At 35.7% G+C, this 23,233-nt stretch overlaps 1 protein-coding gene across 1 annotated transcript in view; it reads left to right on the top strand.

Annotated features, from left to right (window-relative positions):
* The first annotated feature begins 68 nt into the window (after positions 1-68).
* LOC137391316 (transcriptional adapter 2-alpha-like) overlaps positions 69-23,233 on the top strand; it is a 44,023-nt gene continuing 20,858 nt past the window's right edge. Inside the window, exons 1-7 of the mRNA XM_068077745.1 lie at positions 69-235; positions 5,627-5,787; positions 9,742-9,836; positions 14,505-14,602; positions 14,911-14,964; positions 15,409-15,561; positions 16,624-16,708. Coding sequence (XP_067933846.1) covers positions 76-235; positions 5,627-5,787; positions 9,742-9,836; positions 14,505-14,602; positions 14,911-14,964; positions 15,409-15,561; positions 16,624-16,708 — 806 coding nt within the window. The 5' untranslated portion in view covers positions 69-75. The remainder of the gene's footprint in view (positions 236-5,626; positions 5,788-9,741; positions 9,837-14,504; positions 14,603-14,910; positions 14,965-15,408; positions 15,562-16,623; positions 16,709-23,233) is intronic.

Below are 23,233 nucleotides of genomic sequence, written 5' to 3' on the forward strand. Positions count from 1 at the left end.
TACATGCGCTGCGCCATTATTGTACTTTCGACTACTTGTCGGTCACATTTTTTATATTAATCAACGAAGAGAGATATGGATATTAGTTTTGCATCACCTCGGTGCTTCATATGCCAAGCTGTTTTACACATGCCATATATTAAATGTGTAGAATGCGTTTATATACTATTAAACTCCGTTAACCAACCTGTTATAGATATACAAGGAGATGGCACATCTGAATTTATCGTGGAAGGTGATAATTTTGTTAGATATATGACAAGACAACATAATCTTATAGATGTTGACTGCAAACATCAACAATATTCGACTACAAATATTTCTTTGCATCACTCAAACTTTTTTCATTTCAGATAATAAGGTTGACACGAAACGATCAAATGACTCAAGTCGTTGATTTAAATCTTTTTCTCAGAAGAATCACGTTTTCCGATGTTTAATATTTTTTCATAAATTTGCACAAATTAGTGCTTCTTACCAAACAATCTTGTTTTGATGTGCGTGTAACAAATCTGTAAACACTCATTTGTCATGAATTAACAAGTGTGATGGAAATAACCGACTGCATGTGTACTGTAATGCAGAGCTGCTTTTTAAGGCTTTAAAAATGACTCGATTCAATCCAATTATCATAAAAAAAATTTAGCAATTAAAGAATTAATTCATTTAAAATCAATAAGCAAAACTCTACAGTTCAATTCTCAATTCTTTAACTATTGTAACTTCCAATTAGTCGATTCAACTCAATTCAGTTCATTGGACAAAATCAATTCTCTATCAATTTGCCACCTGTCCACTAGCTAGCCTGTTTAACTTTTGCTCTGATTAGAAGTTGCTCACTTACGGAAATGTTGTTGGGTAACTCTTATGCAAAACAAGCCTAGAAATACAATTGTTGGAGTTTTATTTTAGCATGCATCATAGGACAGTTTCTCAATGCGCTTGGTGGTTACATTTATTAAATGAAAGTTTTGTTTATGTTGCTGGGTCATCCTCTATTTATGGGGGTGCATAATAATGCACAAGACTGAATATGCACTCAACTGGCGCACTGGTTGCAGGCAGAGCGAGTGCATAGCATCTACTTAATTTCAGCCAGCTTGAGCATCTGCCTTTTGTGTTTACTCCAACACTCTACTCTATACAGGAACCTGTGTGAAAGTTTTTACTGATGACGATCAAATTGCTTTCTACAGTTTATCCAGAATGCTTATTAAACAGCACCAGAGCATCACAATTTTCATTTATAGAAACTAGCTACCGGATTTGCATCATCATCAACCCTCTAGTGATATCACATTGGATTAGTCAACACATCACTGCTTACAATTATGGCAACAAAAGCAACAACCACTAAAACAATAATTTCTGTCACTTGATATATATATATATATATATATATATACAGTGAAACATGGATAACTCGCCCTCGGATATATCGAACACATGGTTAACTCGAATGGATTTGCTTGGTCCGTTCCCACGCAATGATAAATGGCTCTATATAACTCGACCTCGGCACCGTTAACTCGAACAGTTTTTTGTCGAATTCACAAACATGGTTTCCGTTCAATTTGTTTTGAAGGAGTTTCCACTAGTCGCGGAGCTGAGACCACCCTGCTTTCTTAACGAAAGCGCTTTTTATACGCGTATAGTGTACATATAATTTCCCCCGTACCGTATAATGGAACCGAAAGGAAATCGTATAAAAATGATTAATAGGGTCGCTAAGACGTTCGCTTAGTTACGGCCAAGCTATAAACGTTAGAAGGTATTAGCGATAAAAATTTAATAAAGATAGACACAGCATGCAAAATACATATTGTAGCAATGATTATATGTGGATACATAAAGATAAAATGTCACAAATAGGCTCGTGGCTTGGCGTCCGCTACAACAGACATCCACTTTACGATGGCATCACGCAAGCAAAGAAAAGCATGGAAACCTTCTGACAAACTTAAAGTACTCGAGGAAATCGAAGCAGGACAAAAGCTATCAGCATTATCAAAAAGAGAAAATCTTCCAAAAAGTACAGTGTCAACATGGATTAAACAAAAAGAAAGAATAAGATCGTTATGTGACCAAAATTCATCAAGGCTAAGAGATCGTTCAACGTCGCACGATTATTTGGATGGTGTATTATTGACTTGGTTTAGACAAGTGCGTAGTGAAGGCGTACCTATCGATGGGCCAATTTTGTTAGAAAAGACTAACAAGTTTTTAAGGACTATAATAACTGTTTAAAATCTATTTCTACAATAAGTCACACTGTTGATCTTTGTCAAAAAAATACCTTGTCACAGACTACACTCGATAAGTTTTTTAAATGAAACAACTGATCAGATGTAAAGCATGCTTTTTTGCATTGGTCGTAAATGTTTACTTATGTCCAGTTTTAAAAATTATCAGAAAGAATAGATATTTTTCTATTGGGCTGAGATTTGTTTGCAGTTTTAGGTGATGTGACTGACAAGAAGTTTTAAGATTAAAATTGGCAAAATTGATCTCGAGTAAAACACTCAGAAGAAAAAATGTCTTCTGAGCGTTTTAACCGCGATTAGGTTTTGCCAATTTTCTTCTGAAAAAGTTCTGGCAGTCACATCACCTAAAACAACACACAAATCTCAAGTGTATAAAAATATCTATACTTTCTGATAAATACTTTAAAACTCTACATCAGATGCCCTTTAACTTACAACAAACAACCTATACTTCAGTTTTATATATACATGTAGTTTGTATATGTATCTACTGATAAATACATTCACTTGTGACTGTGCTCTGATAACTTGAACGCTCTGATAACTCAGACACTTTCGCTCGGTCCCGTGAAGTTTGAGTTATCCATGTTTCACTGTATATATATATACAGACAGTAAAAATATGAAAATGTGAAATTATCTTTATGTGTAGCAGTCAACTCATGATATTTAAGTAGTTTACCCTCTAAGCTAACATCACGCACTGGAGGAGCAATGGCTCTCTTCTTCAGTTTGTTGAAGTGACCTACTCTGTGCTCCTCTGGCTCCTTGATGACAACAGCTGCCACTGGCTGAGCAGCATGCGGCAGCCATTTCTTGAGTTCGAAAAGCAAATACAAGTTATTGAAAGCAATTAGTGGATGAAAAAAAATGACGGCTTTGTAGGGCAACTGCATGCAGCAAATGGAAATAGTGTGTCAAATTATTGCCAATGCATACATTGCCACATTAGGACTGCAATTATTATTACATACCACCATATCCACCATCTGATGTACACACTGTCAAAGGATTGACAGTGTGTACATGTCCATGAAAGATTTTCCATCAACACAGTACTAATCATACTAATCATAGAGATACTGAGATAGTAATGATAAAAACAAGTATTCACTCGAGTTTCGCTTTTTGAAAAGTAAATAATCGAGTTCATTCATCTAGGATGACTGTAAAGAATCGATTCAATTCTTACTGGTCATTTCAATCTTACAGTCATTTCAATTTTACAGTATGTGATAAAACTCTATAAGTCTGCAAATTTATAAGTTATTTTATCTATCAAATGCTAAAAAAATATTAATTAACAAGTAATACAACCAAACAATATTTATAATACATGGATATACAAAAATTAAAATTTTTGAAACAAAAATATTTGCATTGTTTGCTCAGCAAATTGCGTTCTGATTATTGTTTTCATTTGGATCCATTTCACTTTTTCTGGCTTTTCAATACCTCCGCAGTGTCATCTGACTTCAAATTTTTTTCTGCACTGATGAACTAGTCGATACTAGCTTCCAAACAATTTTTTTAACAGAGCAAAACCTTTACACGTTGCCTTTTAGAATACACTTGTGGCGCAAATGAAGAGAGTCCACGTGTAATCTTGGACATGTTTGCTAAGCAAAAGTTGCAGCCTCAAAATAGTAGTACAGATTCCATTGTAAATGTTTAATGGTTTTGTCAATGTACCAAGACTGTATTAAACAAGGAACTACTACTAGTCTTCTACAGTTATTAATTATTTCTATGACGTTGCTTTCAGATTTTTAATGAAAAATTGTAAAGTGTTGGAGTTATAAATGAACTTGCAACCAACTATGAACAGCAACAGCAAAAGAATTAATTGCTATTGGTGTTACCGAGTCATTGTTCGAACCATTTTGTGGAAAAGTTTTTACTGATCATTTATCGATTGGTAAAGATCAAAGAATGTCAAAGTGGCGCTCAAATAGAGGTGGCATTCAATTGAAGGGTGGCGCTCTATTTCTCAATCATTCTATAATAGTGATGCAGTGGCGCTCAAATAGATGTGACATTTAAATAGAAGTGGCATTCAAGTGAAGGTTTTACGATACATAATTGTCATAAACGTTGTAATATAAGAAGCTTTGTATTAATTTTAATTCGTTTTAGAGTTCAATAGCTTTTTAATAGATGCTTCAGTTAATAATAGAAAATGTTAAAGCAGTAGCAAAGCTAAATTTAATATTTAAATTTTATTTAAGATATTAAATATAGTTATTGCATTTACTTTACCAATAAGATTAGTTGTTTATTAAAGCTTCGCTTTCTTGCGCAAAGAAGCAAATTAGGTAGATGCACCGAACATAAGTAGTGGGGATAATAGATACATGAAGCTACTCTAACTTGAGCGACTCTAGGCCACATGTACTGCAAATTAACAGCTTTGTTGTATTCTTACAGTTGATATTTTTTCATTTTATTATTAATTATCATGATGAGCCTCTCCACTTGCAATAGTTTTAAAAATTCATATGTTGAGGTGATCATAAATTAAAATGTGACAATAAAAACTGAGTAACTTGACTTCTGTTGTTGCGTTTAAATTACAAATGTGTATCTCAAACTAAATGCTGTTCTGTGCTCACTTTGTGTCTTAAACAAAGGTAAATGCAATTGTTGGCTTCAGAATTTAGGGGCTCAATGTTCAAAAATAGGAGGCAGAGAATCAGGAAGGAGGTACGGTAAAGAATCTGGAGTATTCCGCCTGTATCTGAAAAATTAACAAATATGACAAGAAATTAATTTTTTTAGAGGTTGTGCTCATCATGCAAGTCTCTTTTTTCTGTACGAAAACATGGCGTTCGACTGGCTACGTACAGCAAAACAGCAGAGGTGCAATTTATCCTAACTCATTTGGAGACATTGTGCGCATTCAACTCCTGTGTGTCGTACTTTACCAGCACAGCTAGCTTTATTGCTCTCATTAGCCTGATGAAACTTGTAATTGATAGGCAGGATTAGCATGTGCATCTGTTTTATTGTCAGCATGGAACAAAGCATGACAGTCTACCTGTTTATAGTCAGTCTGTCAGCACTGTTGCTAACAGGTTGTCGAAGTAGCTAACTACTCCATCTATAACCAACAAATAGCTAGGGTAGAAACAAATTAATGTCTAGCACAAGATCTCATAGAGTAGCCCACATTTATTGCCAAGCTATGTACATTTCAGACCATGTTTGTCATTGCACAGAGGCCTTGCCTTTATTTATTATAGCTTGTGGTGTTATCTATCACAAAATATAATAAACAGTAAAGTTACCGAGTTTGATGGCTGACCACTCAGTTACACCGATTTACAATAAAGTGTTAGCAGTTTCTAAAATATGTTTTTTAGAATTAATATGCGACAAAACTGGTAACTCCGGAGAGACAAAGCTATATGCAGAGAGATATAAAGGAACTCCTCAAACAGAAAATGCCTTATTATGCACACTGTGCTTTAGTACTGGCCGCAGCAATGCCGTGCACTCTGCTAATCATTCCTATGAGATTATTGTAAGTACTCAGTCTATTAGTTTCTATCAGTTGTCAATTACCCTGGCCTTAGTTTTAGTGTATGCACAAATTTCAAAAGCTTTGTCAGCCTTATCATGGACAGGAAATTGCTGCTAGTGAGGTCGGAGGACAAGTGACTCAACTCTAGAGTAAGTGCATGTCAAGTACATCACATATGGTGATTTTACATTGCCTGAGTAGGTTTCAGAGCCGCAGTGGACTAGACTTTTATCGCAATAGCCGATGTGAATATGAGAGATAGAGACAGACTGTCTCACTGTATACATCATTTTTGGCAAGTCTGGGCACATGTTTTTTCTGAGCGTTTTTACCGCGATCAATTTTTGTTGATTTTAATCTTTAAATATCTTGACAATGAGATCGCTTAAAACAACAAACATCTCAAATTAAAGGAAAAATTTCGATACTTTCAGTTATAATCAACTAAAATCTGACGCAATCACATCTTGAAGGCGCTATGAAATCCAGTTCTAACGCGACTTTTTTGAAGAAAATGGCACCATCATTTCTAATAAAGCATGTGACTAGGAAGCATAAGTTCAGTATTGATGACCATATGCGATACTTTGAAGCGAATAATTATTAAAAAAGTTTATTTCCAGTAGAATAGCTTTGTTGGTTGTAAGGATATTATTTGCTTATTATATTTCTTTGAGTACAACGTGCACGTGTATAACAGACACCCTTAACTTTGGAATGCCATTTGGTATAAAAAATGTTTCTATTTTTTTTCAATTAGTCTTGCATATATTTGGGCTGTATATGAGCTATGTGACTTTCCAGGCTCGTGTATAACGCACATCCTTAATTTTTGATTGAAAGTTGGTACAAAGTTTTGTGTGTTGTACTCAAATAAATATGGTATATTTGTGCAATCACTGCGCCTACCATGTTTGAATCATTAAATTGAAAAATCAATAAAAAATCATTGATTTTTCTTGTTACTTTGTTATAAGCTATTTTGGCAATTGGTCAAGCATTGCCTTAAAAGAGAACTGAACGCAAGTCTTTATTTGTCAGCAGTAGCCGATAACATTACCGATTTAGATTTTTGTAGTGTTGACAAATTTTCAAACATTTTTCTAGTTTTGAAAATAGACACTAGATTTGCGATCGCTGCAAAATATTGGCCTGAAACAGCTTCATTGCTTTATAATTATATTAGAATCACTCATTTTTTAATACTAAATTATTTAAAAATTATTTGTTCAAACTCCTCATACCTGATCAGAGAGGACTTGTTAATATGTTTTAAAAAGATTACTTCTGAGAGTAGCTGTTTTTTACAGATAATTTTTTTAATTCCCTCATTTTTGTGAAGGTAGAATTTCTTGCTAGCTCACTTCACAAAATGCATGCACAAGTCGATCGGTGTAATTCTATAAACACTGCTCGAAAGCTAATGCAGGACGTATAAATACGTTGCAGACTTTGAGTATTTCAATATGTTGCTAATCATGGTTGACAAAGCAACATGGTTAATCAGAATAGAATATTCTCTTGTCTTAATCTTTTTTAGAATTATTATCATGATTCTTCTGAATGTGTGTATTTACCATAAAACCTCTATTTGAATGCCACCTTTATTTAAATGCCACTTCTAATAGAATGCCATGCTAGAAGGAGGGTAAAAAATACAGCGCCGCCTTTTGAACGCCACTTCTATTTGCCCACTACTTTCACATTGTTTGATCTTCAAAAACCCATAATAGAAAATGATCAGTAGAAGTCTCCACAAAATTGAACTAATAATGACTCGGTTACATCAATAACAGTTAATTTTTTTGTTGTCGCTGTAGTAATTGCCATGATTTTAGTGATGTGTACCAGAGAAGATTGACCAGAACTAAACTTTGATTTGAAGTAACTAAGGTCTAAATCATATCCATTGTTTTCAGATTTGTCCATAATGAGGTTTACAATCTTACCTGAGGACTTTAAAGTGTTAAATACTCTTCAGGACCATGTGTGCAGTAATAGCAACCATTGTTATTGCGTATTCTAACTTTAAAATGTTAAAAACGTTTTTGAAAATTTAAAATGTTTTGTTCGTTTTGTAACTCCAAAACTTTATGCTTGTTCTTTAAAACTTTGACAGCGTCGAAATGCTTAATAACAGCACCATGCTAATAATAACAGCACCATGCTAATAATAACAGCACCATGCTAATAATAACAGCACCATGCTAATAATAACAGCACCATGCTAATAATAACAGCACCATGCTAATAATAACAGCACCATGCTAATAATAACAGCACCATGCTAATAATAACAGCACCATGCTAATAATAACAGCACCATGCTAATAATAACAGCACCATGCTAATAATAACAGCACCATGCTAATAATAACGGCACCATGCTAATAATAACAGCACCATGCTAATAATAACGGCACCATGCTAATAATAACAGCACCATGCTAATAATAACAGCACCATGCTAATAATAACAGCAACATGCTAATAATAACGGCACCATGCTAATAATAACGGCACCATGCTAATAATAACAGCACCATGCTAATAATAACAGCACCATGCTAATAATAACAGCACCATGCTAATAATAACAGCACCATGCTAATAATAACAGCACCATGCTAATAATAACAGCACTATGCTAATAATAACAGCACCATGCTAATAATAACGGCACCATGCTAATAATAACGGCACCATGCTAATAATAACAGCACCATGCTAATAATAACAGCACCATGCTAATAATAACAGCACCATGCTAATAATAACAGCACCATGCTAATAATAACAGCACCATGCTAATAATAACAGCACCATGCTAATAATAACGGCACCATGCTAATAATAACAGCACCATGCTAATAATAACGGCACCATGCTAATAATAACAGCACCATGCTAATAATAACGGCACCATGCTAATAATAACAGCACCATGCTAATAATAACAGCACCATGCTAATAATAACAGCACCATGCTAATAATAACGGCACCATGCTAATAATAACAGCACCATGCTAATAATAACAGCACCATGCTAATAATAACAGCACCATGCTAATAATAACAGCACCATGCTAATAATAACAGCACCATGCTAATAATAACAGCACCATGCTAATAATAACAGCACCATGCTAATAATAACAGCACCATGCTAATAATAACGGCACCATGCTAATAATAACAGCACCATGCTAATAATAACGGCACCATGCTAATAATAACAGCACCATGCTAATAATAACAGCACCATGCTAATAATAACGGCACCATGCTAATAATAACAGCACCATGCTAATAATAACAGCACCATGGTAATAATTTATAATCAGATTAGTTCCTTGTTTAACTCAGTCTGATATTTCGACACTCATGAATTTAAGTTTTTTAGAAAAAATGGTCGACCGCATTAATGTCAATTCGCCCGAAGGAAAGTGTAAATATCTATCTATATAGGCGACATTAGCATCATTTTGCCTGTAAAAGGGTCAAATTTATCATTCCAAAATTCTAATGAGCTAGTTGAAAAATACAGTGCCACCCTTTTTTGAAAGCCACCTCTAATTAAATGCAACTGTTGGGGGACGGCTAAAATAATAAGGGTTTGAGGTTCTTACATGTATTGTAACTATCATGGTGGTACTAAGGATCGCTGAGAGTTTATTAATTGGCATAACGTATCTGGCTTGCAATGCTTCAGATAAGATAAATCGTAGCTAATATGCAAGCCATTGCCTTGCATTTACTGCTATAAAAAACTGGCCAGAATTTGTGTTGTTTGAACATCATGGTTGCCATACTTATATATATTATCATTTTTGTTAGTTTGTGGCAGCTTACAATGTGTATCAAGATTGAGAATCAAGTGATTTGATAAATACCATAACATTGCTAAAAATAGATCTGATAGTTTGCTTTTCTTGACCATTATTGTCTTTTAGAGAGAAGACTTCCCTGTGATTCCGGGTTCCGCATGGGCTGCCAAAGAAGAGCTGTTGTTATTGGATGCTATTGAATCCTGTGGTTTGGGGAGCTGGTGAGGACAACGCAATGTTTTGTAAATTTATCAGTTTGATTAAGTGGTTTTCTGATTTCATCTGGGTCAAAAGTCTCTATAAGTGCGTTCCATATACTGTGGACGCTCCTACAACAGAAATAATGTGTTCCGGGAATGTTTACCTTATAGGGATTACACATTATACGAAGAGTAAATCCATGTAAATAGCGAAATGCGTTCCACGATTTTCCAAAACTCACCCCTGTGACCCTTCCAAATGAAAATAACTAAGCTTAACTTTTTAATTTATTGACTGGTATATTAATGATCTGTATAATCAACATTTCCCTTTTTCTTATCACTTAACACTTTGTTTAGCATCCTTGATTATGGTAATTTTTCCTTTAAGTTAATCGGAACGCAAACGTTAAAGTTAGTTAAAGTTAAGCGGATCATTTTGATCATTTTTTTCTCCACAACAAGCTCTACACTCCAAAGAAAAAATATTGTTTTTGTCTGAAATACAAAAAGAAACATACATCTTTACTATAATAAGAGCTGTGTCTGCCAGCTTGTTCGAAGCTAGGGTTAGAGGTCGAGATACAGTCTTGATTTTAACTGAACTTGAACTCATGGCATTCAACTTGGTAGACCGATACTATAACATCAGCACCAATTGCTGCCTCTGCCTGCTGCCTCTCGGTATCTCTCAATAATTCTGAAGCTAGTTATTCCCTTTACTTTATTGGCACACCTGACGATCTCTCATGATACACTAGACTTTCAGGGTTCTATAGCCGTAGACTTCCAGGGTTCTATAACCGTAGACTTCCAGGGTTCTATAACCGTAGACTTCCAGGGTTTCTTTAACCGTAGACTTCCAGGGTTCTATAGCCGTAGACTTCCAGGGTTCTATAACCGTAGACTTCCAGGGTTCTATAACCGTAGACTTCCAGAGTTCTATAACCGTAGACTTCCAGGGTTCTATAGCCGTAGACTTCCAGGGTTCTATAGCCGTAGACTTCCAGGGTTCTATAACCGTAGACTTCCAGGGTTCTATAGCCGTAGACTTCCAGGGTTCTATAACCGTAGACTTCCAGGGTTCTATAACCGTAGACTTCCAGGGTTCTATAGCCGTAGACTTCCAGGGTTCTATAACCGTAGACTTCCAGGGTTCTATAACCGTAGACTTCCAGGGTTCTATAACCGTAGACTTCCAGGGTTCTATAACCGTAGACTTCCAGGGTTCTATAACCGTAGACTTCCAGGGTTCTATAACCGTAAATTGCGGCGAATACGTCGAAAATTTGACACCAAATCTCATGCTCAAAAATCTATCCTTGACTTATACGGCGGAGAAGTTTTTCATGACACAAGTTCTAGTAAAATTCAACTTCAAAAATCATCCCAAATCAAAATTACATGATATGACATATAGGCTAGAGGTTTATTTATTAAATAGTAAAATACTAATAATCCTACTCAATATGAGATCTAACACAAAGTTCCATTATTTACCAATTAAATAGTCATCACTAGGATTCTCTTATGGAATAATGTGCTTTCATTAAACTTTATGGTTCTTTCGTAGTATCTGCCTACGAGCCCACACTTGGGTAATCCACTTGACACATTCCCTATCGTCCAACCATCCTTTTTCTTGTACATGAATCACAATTCCTAACAGAAATCTGACTCGTGGGATCGCTTTTCTCTTAAATCCGTATTATCAGAGATTACAGTTTCGTTCTATTGGCAAGGCGACCAATGCGATTGTGAAGTGCTGTTTTTCGTGCGCAGTGGTCTTCACTAGAACTGTCGCCTCTCGCTTTTTTGTTAATGGTTGTATTGCCGATAGCACCAAAAGACATGAGCGTTTTTTATTGCTAGATCCTCCGCTACGCATCACCCATCTCTGATGCCAAATTAACTATTAGCGATTGACCAATTTGAACCAGAATAAGGGAGTCGACTTATGCGGCAGGTACATGTCCAAACCAGCATTTTTCAACCAAACTTTAAACCTTGACTTATATGCGAGGTCGATTTGTACGCCAGAATGTACGAGATATATAATAGAGATACTCTCGCTTTCTCTCCCAAGTACGAAAAAAGAGAAAACAATATTTTTATGGCTAACTATGGGGATCTCGTTATTCAAATCGAATTTGGTAACTTGCATCAACTTGATGCTTTACATTATATGGAATTTTTTATGTAATACCATGCAAAAAGCTTACATAAATTCTTTGTGTGAAGCATAGACCTATTAACTATAGTGAATATATTGTTAATAATATATAGTATAGTTAATAGGTCTATGGTGTGAAGTGGAATTTATGTTAAAAGAGGTTTACATTATAAGGGCATCTACTGTATCGGTGTTCTATGTATTCACCTGTATACTGATCATGTGAAAAGTTAATCTGCCCGTGATGCTCTGTATAATTGAGTTTGAATTTGTGAACATATCAGTTTTGCAAAGTTATCTTCTCTTGTTCTACAAGGGTTTAATGATAAATAGATTTTCCAAGGTTTGCAGCTTTTAAGGAGCGCTTTTAAAATGACCCAGGTTACCAGGGGAGCCTGTTGTATAGAGCCTGTGTTACTTTAAAAACTTTTTAATGATGTTCACTTTGAATTTCTATTCAGTCGTAACTGTCATATACATGTGCCAACGATTCCCTCTTTGATAGTAACAGAATAAGGATTCTACTCAGCCAAGAGCTAGATTAAGTATACTTAAGATGTACTTTTGTAGAGTAAAAATGCAACACTGAAAGTCATAAATTGAAGCTATAAATATAATATTGAGATGCTAAATAAAACATGTCTTTTTGAGGTGGGAGAGTGGGTTGATCTGGTTTGCACTCATTTATTGTTATTGGCTTACCAACAATCTATCTCTAATAAATTCAAATTGAACATTTTTTTAACTTAGCTTGATAGGTATTATTCTTTTACCGTTGTCACAGATTGAAGTTTAAATTTTTCAGTCTAGCTTCTTGATTTATGGAGACTTGAGTGATAGAGCCAGATGATAAACTCATTGAGCCACTCTAGCTTCTTCACTAATAGGAACTCTAACTCTTGGATGTCTCAAAAATCGCCAAAGAATTACACTGATTAATATCTCAAAACTGCTGCTGGGTTGTCTGCACAGTATAAGAAAGCAAGCTGATGTTCTCATCGGGTTGTTTTACTTGATATACCAACTTTAGGATAGTAACTGTGCAGATTGAATCTTGGTCAACAATAACTGCGCCTGTTGGACATTAACTAATTGTAGCTGTATGAGTTGAACTTTGTCCAATGTTGTGTGGGGGTAAACATTGTCCAATATTGTGTAGGGGGTAAATATTGACCATTATTGTGTAGGGGGTAAATATTGACCATTATTGTGTAGGGGGTAAATATTGACCATTATTGTGTAGGGGGTAAACATTGACCAATAATAACTGTATGAGCTGAATACTGGTCAATAGTAACAATGAGATGAACATTAGCCAATTGTAACTGTTATTCTTTATTTTTATTGTTAATAAATTTCTTAAAATGTCATGATTTTAAAAATCCTGGTTTGGCTCCACATAATGATTAATCAAGTAATAGGTGATTCGTGTAAAAACTTTCTAAACAAGAAAGGTAAATTTGATACTATCTGAAGTAGTGTACAATCTGAATATGTAATTTTCTGAATTGTTGTTCTATTAAGTTGAAGCATAAGCTACTACTGCTGGCTTTTCACGATAGCCCATCCCGTTATAAGCTGCTATAGCTGACCCCTCACATTAGCCCATCCCGTTATAAGCTGCCATAGCTGACCCCTCACAATAGCCCATCCCGTTATAAGCTACTATAGCTGACCCCTCACATTAGCCCATCCCGTTATAAGCTACGATAGCTGACCCCTCACAATAGCCCATCCCGTTATAAGCTGCCATAGCTGACCCCTCACATTAGCCCATCCCGTTATAAGCTGCCATAGCTGACCCCTCACATTAGCCCATCCCGTTATAAGCTGCCATAGCTGACCCCTCACATTAGCCCATCCCGTTATAAGCTGCCATAGCTGACCCTCACAATAGCCCATCTTGTTTTAAGCTGCCATAGCTGACCCCTCACAATAGCCCATCCCGTTATAAGCTGCCATAGCTGACCCCTCACATTAGCCCATCCCGTTATAAGCTGCCATAGCTGACCCTCACAATAGCCCATCTTGTTTTAAGCTGCCATAGCTGACCCCTCACATTAGCCCATCCCGTTATAAGCTGCCATAGCTGACCCCTCACATTAGCCCATCCCGTTATAAGCTGCCATAGCTGACCCCTCACAATAGCCCATCCCGTTATAAGCTGCCATAGCTGACCCCTCACATTAGCCCATCTTGTTTTAAGCTGCCATAGCTGACCCCTCACGATAGCCCATCCCGTTATAAGCTGCCATAGCTGACCCCTCACATTAGCCCATCCCGTTATAAGCTGCCATAGCTGACCCCTCACTATAGCCCATCCCGTTATAAGCTGCCATAGCTGACCCCTCACATTAGCCCATCTTGTTTTAAGCTGACATAGCTGACCCCTCACAATAGCCCATCCCGTTATAAGCTACTATAGCTGACCCCTCACAATAGCCCATCCCATTACTAAGTTAGTCAGCTCTGTTTTAGATCGATACTTTAACTGAAGGAGAACCATTATGCTGTAGGTCAGACATCGCCAAATATGTGCCCTATAGAACTGCCAGAGAATGTGAAAAACATTATTTTCACACATTTATCAATGGAGCAAGCTCACTCTTTCCAGGTAAGCAAGAGCATGCATCTTGATGGCCGTGATTCTTACCATCACTCATTGGCTCTTAGCTTCAGTTTGCAGTTTTAGTTAGATGTAGTAGCTTCCATCTGGCCGTCTAACATCTTCAAACAGTCACATGGAAATGATTATCTCCGGTCATCTAATTTTGAGCTGTAGTATGCAATTCCTATTAAAACCTTTACGAAAAAATCTGACGTTTTTGAAAAAATTAAAAGGGTTTCATTAGCCAGTTCAATTTCGATTTGGTGTTGCATTGGAGCAAATTTAATGGAGAGTGTGTATTGTTGTGATTGCAGGCTGCAGGCAACCTCCAGAAGAGTACAGCTGTTTTGCACCATATAAGAACACAGGTGAGTTGTGTGGAACTGCTGCTCAGTTATATTGAGTGACCTCGATGTTAGGCTGTCTTTTGCGTTGCGTAATTTATTGATTAGATCTCTTGATATCTAATCAATAATTGATATCGAGTGTCAGCATTGGTTCTTTAGCCATCAGTTGTCAGTGTGAATAAAGGGTTTGGTAAGTATTAAGTCTGCAGATTTTCTCGACATTTATACTCGATGGACATTTATACTCGATTCATAGGATGATCCAAGGAATATCGCTAAATATGAGTTTTTCAAATGCTTGAAAGTTACGCTTAAAATAGTTATCCACCTCCTGACTGTGATAGTTCCTTCATTGAAGTAGAGTGGTAGGCACAGTGACAGATCTTATTTGCGTTTTTTTCATAAAAAGTTAATAAAGTGATATCTCACGATGTTGTATCTTTTGACAATATTGGTATATTGTAGTTTGTAGCCTCCCTCCGCGTCCATTCATGTCGTCTGCTGCTTACAACGATATCTCTGGTTATATGGCAGCTCGAGGAGAGTTTGCCACGGAGTATGATAATTATGCTGAACTGATAATCAAGGATGTCGAGTTCACATCTTTTGAAGAGGAAGGTAAGAGAACGACTTTAATAATATTTGCACCATGCCTCGGTGTCCACTCACTGATGTATCTTGTAAGATTCAATGTTCTGCTGCGCAATCACGCGTAGTTTACTTGCCAATCTACTGGAAGATACTGGTTTAATATACGTTTTAATAAGAACCATCTGACTGCATTCGTAGGTTATTAATAGTCGGAGTTGTCTTTTCTATTTATTAGCAAATTCATGTGGGTATAACCCTTAATATTCTTTAGAGACATGCAAGTAATACTTTGAATTTAGTTAATAATTATTGCTTCGATAAAAGATGTTTGTAGGTCAAAGTAAGTAGTTGTTTGCGGTTTGTGTTATTTTGGTTTTTCCTAGTACGGGCTTAACGAATCTGTGAACCAGGTTTGCTAAAATATGGATTTGTTAGTCTAGTTATATGAGGGTTTCACAGTTCATTCTTCTTCATGGCGTTCGTTTGTGAAGGGTGTAACTGCATTTTATTTTACTATTGCTTCTGCTAATGAGTGATTTATGTTTGCCCACTGATGCATCAAGGTTGCATCAAGGTTGCATCAAGGTTGCATCTGTCGAAGTTATCACAGAGCCGTGTTGTCTCAAGGCTTTCAATAACTGTTAAACAGACTCGCAAATTTTTAAACATTTTGCATTTTCTAAAGGGGGAGGCAGTCATTTTTATGATGCGCCGGTATCTCTATAAGCTACACTTTCTCAAGTTGCGTTGTATCATCAGAAGACTTATAATTCATCACTTAGTAATGCTGCTACCAATGAAATTAACAACAGATTAGACAGCATTTTTATAGCTTCTCCCGAGCAGGCTTTGCTTTTCCTTGTGACAAACATTGAATGTGCCTATAATAGACTAGCTCTCATTCTCTGTTTATGCATCACTTTCCAATGTTATACTACTTCGCTGAATATACTAGAAGACAAACTTGATTGTTGAAGACTACATCGAGTTTTCTGGTGAGACAATGTCATTGCAAGACTGCTTGCTGTCTGCGTCTCTGTGCGTGATGCTTATGAATCAGTACACGTATAGCTCTTGTGTAATCAACAGGCTTTGGAAGCTGGTTTGACAACCTCAAATTAGCCATGGTGGAAATCTATCGATACAGAATCTTTGAGCGTGAGCGACGTAAAAGGTACGTGCATTTTCAGTAGTTGACTGGCGCCTGCGTTACAATAATGCGACGCACGTTTCTGAATACTTGCGTAATCACTGTCTCGGGAAAATAATTACTATAGAGTGAGGGCTAAGTATATACTGTACATGTGCAAGATGCCTATAATATATATTATAATAACCAGTTATCAAGCTTCTCTTCCCGATATATCTCGGTCTTGCAGTAAATATGTATTAAGATATTAATTAATATGGAAGCGCATAGATAATAACCATAGCGAGTTTTAAAGCCATCAACCTCTCCCACATTTAACTTTGTATATTACTTTAGCAAATATGGAAGTCTACTTTGTGGAGTAGTCCTGATGCTCTGCTTAGCTGTCTGAGTCGTTCTTAGCTGTATCTTTGGCATCTTCCTGGGGGCTTGAGACGAAAAAAATGTTTTGGTGTTAGAGTTAGGCTTTTTTCACGCGCAATCACTATTATTTTTGGTGTCTAGTAAGAGTCACAACTCTTTATAGCTAAACCAGCCATTTACATTCAATACAGTGCTTTGTGGCAATCTTTTCAGTTTTGTAATATATTTTCAAGTTTATTTTCTTAAGTTTATCATGAGATATACAATTGGTTCAACTTATGCACGACTAAAGACTGCACAAATAATGGCGTCTGAGTGAGCCATAAATGTTAATATAGATATCGTGTTGTGCTCTTCTTTGCTTTGGTTTCATTATAGTTGTTCTCAGTCCTGGAATTACTGTAAAAATGAAAACTAGAATTGTTGGTCTGCTCTGGCCAGAGGTATTCATACTTAACTAAGCTTAAATTTGATTAAAATATGCCTTTGATTTTTAATATATTGGCCTAAACAGCTATTAGTTTTTGTACTATTATGTTACTGTAGTTATGCATAATTTTATTAGTTTTTATATCTAGTAGTGCCCCCTTCCTGGTATCAGTGTAGTGCTCTGATATCTTGATCAGGTCCCTGAATCGGTATCAATCAATATTTTTTAAATAAATCTTACTCTCCAAATACTTTCTATAAACCTGCCATTTATCACTGTAGTAATATCTTAATGTATCGCACCAACAAATGGAATTAACTGCAAGTTTGCATGAATACCTAAACACCTGTATCATATTTATATATTCCACATAAATTCTCGAGTCATGTTTATAGCATTAAACCAATCGGCTTGCGAGCCTCATCTTGCGGATTCCGCTAGCACTAAATTTCTCATTTATTCAAATTTGAAATTTAAAAAATTGTCCCTAAGAGTTAGCTTGTCCCCAAAATCATTTTTAAACACTTGTTAAATTACACTCTGCTTTCAGGAATAAGAATTTTGAAAGAACAACTTTCTAAGAATCCAGCTCAAAAACTGAGTAATATACAGTCAAACATGGATAACTCGTCCACGGATAGCTCGAACACATGGTTAACTCGAACGGTTTCTTTGGTCCGTTCCCACGTAATGATAAATTGCTATAGATAACTCGAACTCAACACTGTTAATTCGTACTGTTTTTTTGCCCAACGGCTACCGAAACGGTTGTTATCGCTTTAGAAAATCACTTTATTCAAAGCCATAGAGGTAAACTTCATCTTTTCGTAAATCATAAGCGTCGTTATTACCACCATCGGCAAAATATTTTTGTCAACGACTTTTCTAAATGTTTGGTGAAATTTGATTTATACTGCTATACGATGAATAGCACGGGCTAGCCGGGTCACGCGCGCAAGGATTTTCGCCACGCACATACAAAACAAAAATCGCATGTTGTTTTTGTTTTGTATGTGTGTGGCGAAAATCCTTGAGTACGTGACCCGGCTAGCCCGTGATGAATAGTTTTCCGACGTTGATTCCGTGTTGAATCAACGTCGGAATGTTGAATGTTTAAAACGTCTTAAAAATTGTTGTAATTAAACGTATACGTTGTCTTAGCTACAAAAAACTATTCATCGTTTGACCTAAACACAGAATACGTGTGTACATTCAATAAGTATCTATTAAAAAAGCGTGAGTGATATAGAATGTACCGTAAAACCTCGTAAAACTTCTAATTGAACTGCCTCGGAGTGTTGCTCTTAACGAATCCCAGGTAAAGTGAGGTAATCTTTGCATCAACTTCAAGAAAAAACGGCAAAATTGATCGTGGGTAAAACCCCAAAAGAAAAAAAATGTCTTTTCTTCTGAGCATTTCAACAACGATCAAGTTTTGCCAATGTCAATCTGAAAAACGTCCTGGCAATAACATCACCTCAAACAACAAACCAATCTCAAGTGATAGAAAAATCTCTATACTTTTTCATAAAAACGTTTTAAACTTTACATTAGAAGCATTTAATTTGAAACAAGCCATTTGTGCTTTTGATTTATATTATAGTTTGTATATGTACATGTATCTACTAATAAATAAGTAAATATATTGACTTGTGACAGTGCTCTGATAACTTGAACGCTCTGATAATTCGAACACTTTTGCTCGGTCCCGTGAAGTTCGAGTTATCCATGTTTGACTGTATATAAAACTACAGTATATCGCAACTCTTCTTTATTATGTCAATATTTTGCAATTTTCAGGAATCTTTCTGTCCCTTTTTCGTTTTTTGTTTATTTTATTTATTGTTTCGTAGTATTTGGTTGAAATTGCACCAAAAATATTATTCACATTCCAATAGGTAGTGTTCTCAACGACTGATAAAGCATTAATTTTGAGTTTTAAGTTGAGTAATTTTGAGCATTAATTTGAGTCTGTAGTTTATGATACGACAAATCTCATGTCTATATAAACAAGGCAAATGTTTCCACGCAAATATGATATGTTTTTATGTATTTATTCAATTTGGAATATTGAGTGTTCAAGTGCAGAACAACATTTTTCATGTAGATAGCCGAGTGTATTACAATTCACCTTGACCTTGTTCACTCCGACCATTCATACCGTGTTAAGATAAATAGTATTGGGTGGAGCTGCTGACTAGCTGCAAGAAATTTTATAACTTTGTTTTATTCCAAAGGTATGTTATAGCAGATACTTGTCTAAGATGCATCGTGTTATTGTCCTTTAACAAATAAGCAATAATATATTTTTGGCTTAAAAGAAAAAAAATGCTAATATTTCTCTTTAGTTGAGAACAATATCTGATTACTAGTTCAGCTTGAATGTAACCTCAACCTTGCGTAAGGAGTTATCCACACTTGGAGCAAGAATGCTCTGTTACCTCGGAGTAATAGAGTGTGGATAGCAGGAGTGCTCTGTTACCTCGGAGTAACAGAGTGTGGACAGCAGGAGTGCTCTGTTACCTAGGAGTAACAGAGTGTGGACAGCAGGAGTGCTCTGTTACCTCGGAGTAACAGAGTGTGGATACACCATTATTAGTTAACATGTTATTAATGTAGCTGAAAACATTGTGTTATAAGGCAGCAGACATGCAGGCAAAATCAAAGCATGCCACAATGTACAAGACAAGCGGAGAGTATAAGATATATGTACTGTATACATATGTTCACTACTCTAGCAAGGTATATAAATGTGCCTGAATTTGCAAGCTTAGTCATGAGGGTAAAGAGCAAAGTAAACTTCAAATTTATATGAAGCACTTGAAATTTATTACTTGATATGGTAAGTAGTCAAATATCCAGCAACCTTTCAAAAATGCAGCAACCTGATTCTGCGTAAGAAAAATCTGTGCTGTATTTACTGTGTATTGAAGGTTATTTACAGTCATTTATCAAAACATCTTTTTGCAACGCAGCCATTTTAATATCATGCTTAGGAGTTGAAAAGGAGAACCAGTTTGTCGACTCTCTATTTGAATGTTGGCAGCATACCATGCCATACACAAGTATGAGCACAAGTCATCACAAGATAACTTTAGAATGTGAATGTAAAATTTGTAATTCTAACTGAATATTTTTTGGCAAAGATATTTTCACATGATAGAATTATTAATGTGGACACGAGTTAGGTGGAGTATCTGTCCAAGTCATGTGTAGAGGTATTTGGGTGGTTGGAGGTTTGGTCTCTGCAAACAAGCATCGATAAACTGCAACCCGCTTTATGGCTAATCGTAAAGATTCTTATGGCCTCTTTTCTTTAGTCAAATGTTCATTTGTTTTAGTGTGGTATTTAGTGTTTCATTAATCAGGGAATCACTTGAAATTAACATAGTTTTCTGTTGCATAAGACTCCATTATTCCTCAGTCATGTTCCGCCTGTTTGCTACATGAGCTATAAACATTTTTTTCAGTTGCAAAATATTAGTGGCTAAAATTGAGAGGCTGTTAACATACTATCGGACCCATATAGCACCTGCTGTAGTTGGCCTGTGTCTTTTCTAACTGTTGGTACCGACTCTGCCAGTTGCATTTTTAACAATTGATCTAACATTTTTTATCTGCAACAGTTACAAATGGTAAACCACTCGCTAGCTTGTCTGACACCCTGCCACCGCTTCTTCATTATATTCTCAACTTGAATATTAGGGAGGGTTGTAGGGAAGTATAGCATTGCTAAGAGTTAATGTAGCTCAATGGAGAGAACACAAGTTGGCTATTATTTAAAAGGAAAAACGGCGACTAACCAATCTGTACTATTATACGAGAGACTGTGTGACAACCCAGATGTCACGACTTTCCATCAGTATTCTTAGATTTCTTGTCATTGAAAATTATGCATTTAGTGTGCTACTTTTGTTTATGAGGGAGTGACCATCCAACCATTTGCCTATCTGGATTTGTATTTTAAAGAGTTATCGCATCAGGTTGCCATAAATTAACCGAATATCTAAGCAGTGTTAAGTCTTACGAGCTAACACGATCTCAGTTTCCTGTTTCAACCTGTCAACCTGTCAACCTATGTCATTGGCTCTAAGGAGCATGACTAAACTTTTACAGACTTCCTCAACATTCAAAAACACAGAATTATGCATTTTCTGTTAGTATTATATTGTTTTTTCATGCTCTTCATTTTTTCATAATACTACAATTTGGTTATTTTTCAGGTATGCATAGTTGATGAATCTTTTAGCCCATGAACAAACAACCTATTGGAAGAGACATTTATAAATAAGCTCTACATAACTTTAAATGCAGATTTGTAAACTAACATCGCCTAACCATTCATGGCTAGTTCATTCTGAGAGTAAAAAGAATACTGCGTTAGTGTACTGCCTTAAATTTTTACGAGCTTCCGGGAAACAAATACTTTTGACTGCTGTAAAAATTAGTAAATATCTTTGAGATTTATGCTTTCCTCATCATCTAAAGTTTATTTAAAATACGAAAAATATATTGAAAAGCTACTTTGTACATGTATAATTTAACTCGTGGCCTTCGTCATGTCTGCCTCAGCATCTTTCAACTATCAATTGCTTTTAATTCTTCCACTCCTCCGTTAAGGTTGCTCATCAGATATTTTTAGTGTATTATATGATGCTGCTGCACTAAAGAAAAATGTGTAATTTTATGTTAGGTAGTGCCAAACCTGGTTTAGCATATACAAACACAAATCTACTCACTAGCGACCATCACACCTTTATTATCCTACTGTACACAACATCAACCTGCCTTGCATACTGCGTGATACTTTTGTAGTTCACCATTATTTGTGTACATCAAGGGCAGACAACTATTGTTTTTCCTTCAGAAAAGCTTACCTTATACAGTTGCATGAAAACAAATTTTAGTCAGCAAATGCCAAGTTAGATTGGGCTATTTTCATCTTGAAGCCAATACTCAAAAACCATCCCGATATCAATAGCTCCAATACTTTCATGTTATATTTCAATACTCAATACCAATATTCAATACTCTTATTGAGAATATCCAATACTCAATGTCAACATCCTATAGTAAGGCAGACAATATCCAATACTCAATACCGATATCCAATACTCTAGCAATATTCAATACTCAAAACTATTATCCTAAACTACGGGCTGCAACATCTCAATATCAATATTAAATAATTTTACTGAGTATAAACTCCTGCGATATTGCTATCCACATAGTGATAAGGAATATCACAACAGGCCAAATGAACCTGTTCAAATGGGTATAAGCCATGCGTGTATTCAATTAGGTAATTGTATTTCCACGATAAAACATCTTGCTGTGGTAAAAATAAAAACGGGTAAAATATAATGTTATATAGCCACATAATTTCAACCGGTTTTTTATAATCTTTATTAAATATATTGAACAGAAAGAATAATCAAGATAATAGACAACAAACAAAGCATATTAATAGATTGTTAATACAATGTATATGGATCGACTAATAATGAATTAAATGATTTATCAGGTAAATGATGGCTTAATCATAATGGATAGATAATATAATATATGGAAAAAATTCTTAACAGTCGCGTCGTTTGATAATATGCTTGATGGAATAAATCAACTAGCTAATATAGTTACGGAGCAGAAGAAATGTCATTAAAGCATGTTACTATTACACTTAAATCATAACTGCCACGAACAGCTTTCATTGTTTGTTCCTAGGTAAATCAGGCACGCTGATTCCGATTTTTACT

This window comes from Watersipora subatra, chromosome 3, assembly GCF_963576615.1.
Source record: "Watersipora subatra chromosome 3, tzWatSuba1.1, whole genome shotgun sequence".
Taxonomy (NCBI): Eukaryota; Metazoa; Bryozoa; class Gymnolaemata; order Cheilostomatida; family Watersiporidae; genus Watersipora; species Watersipora subatra.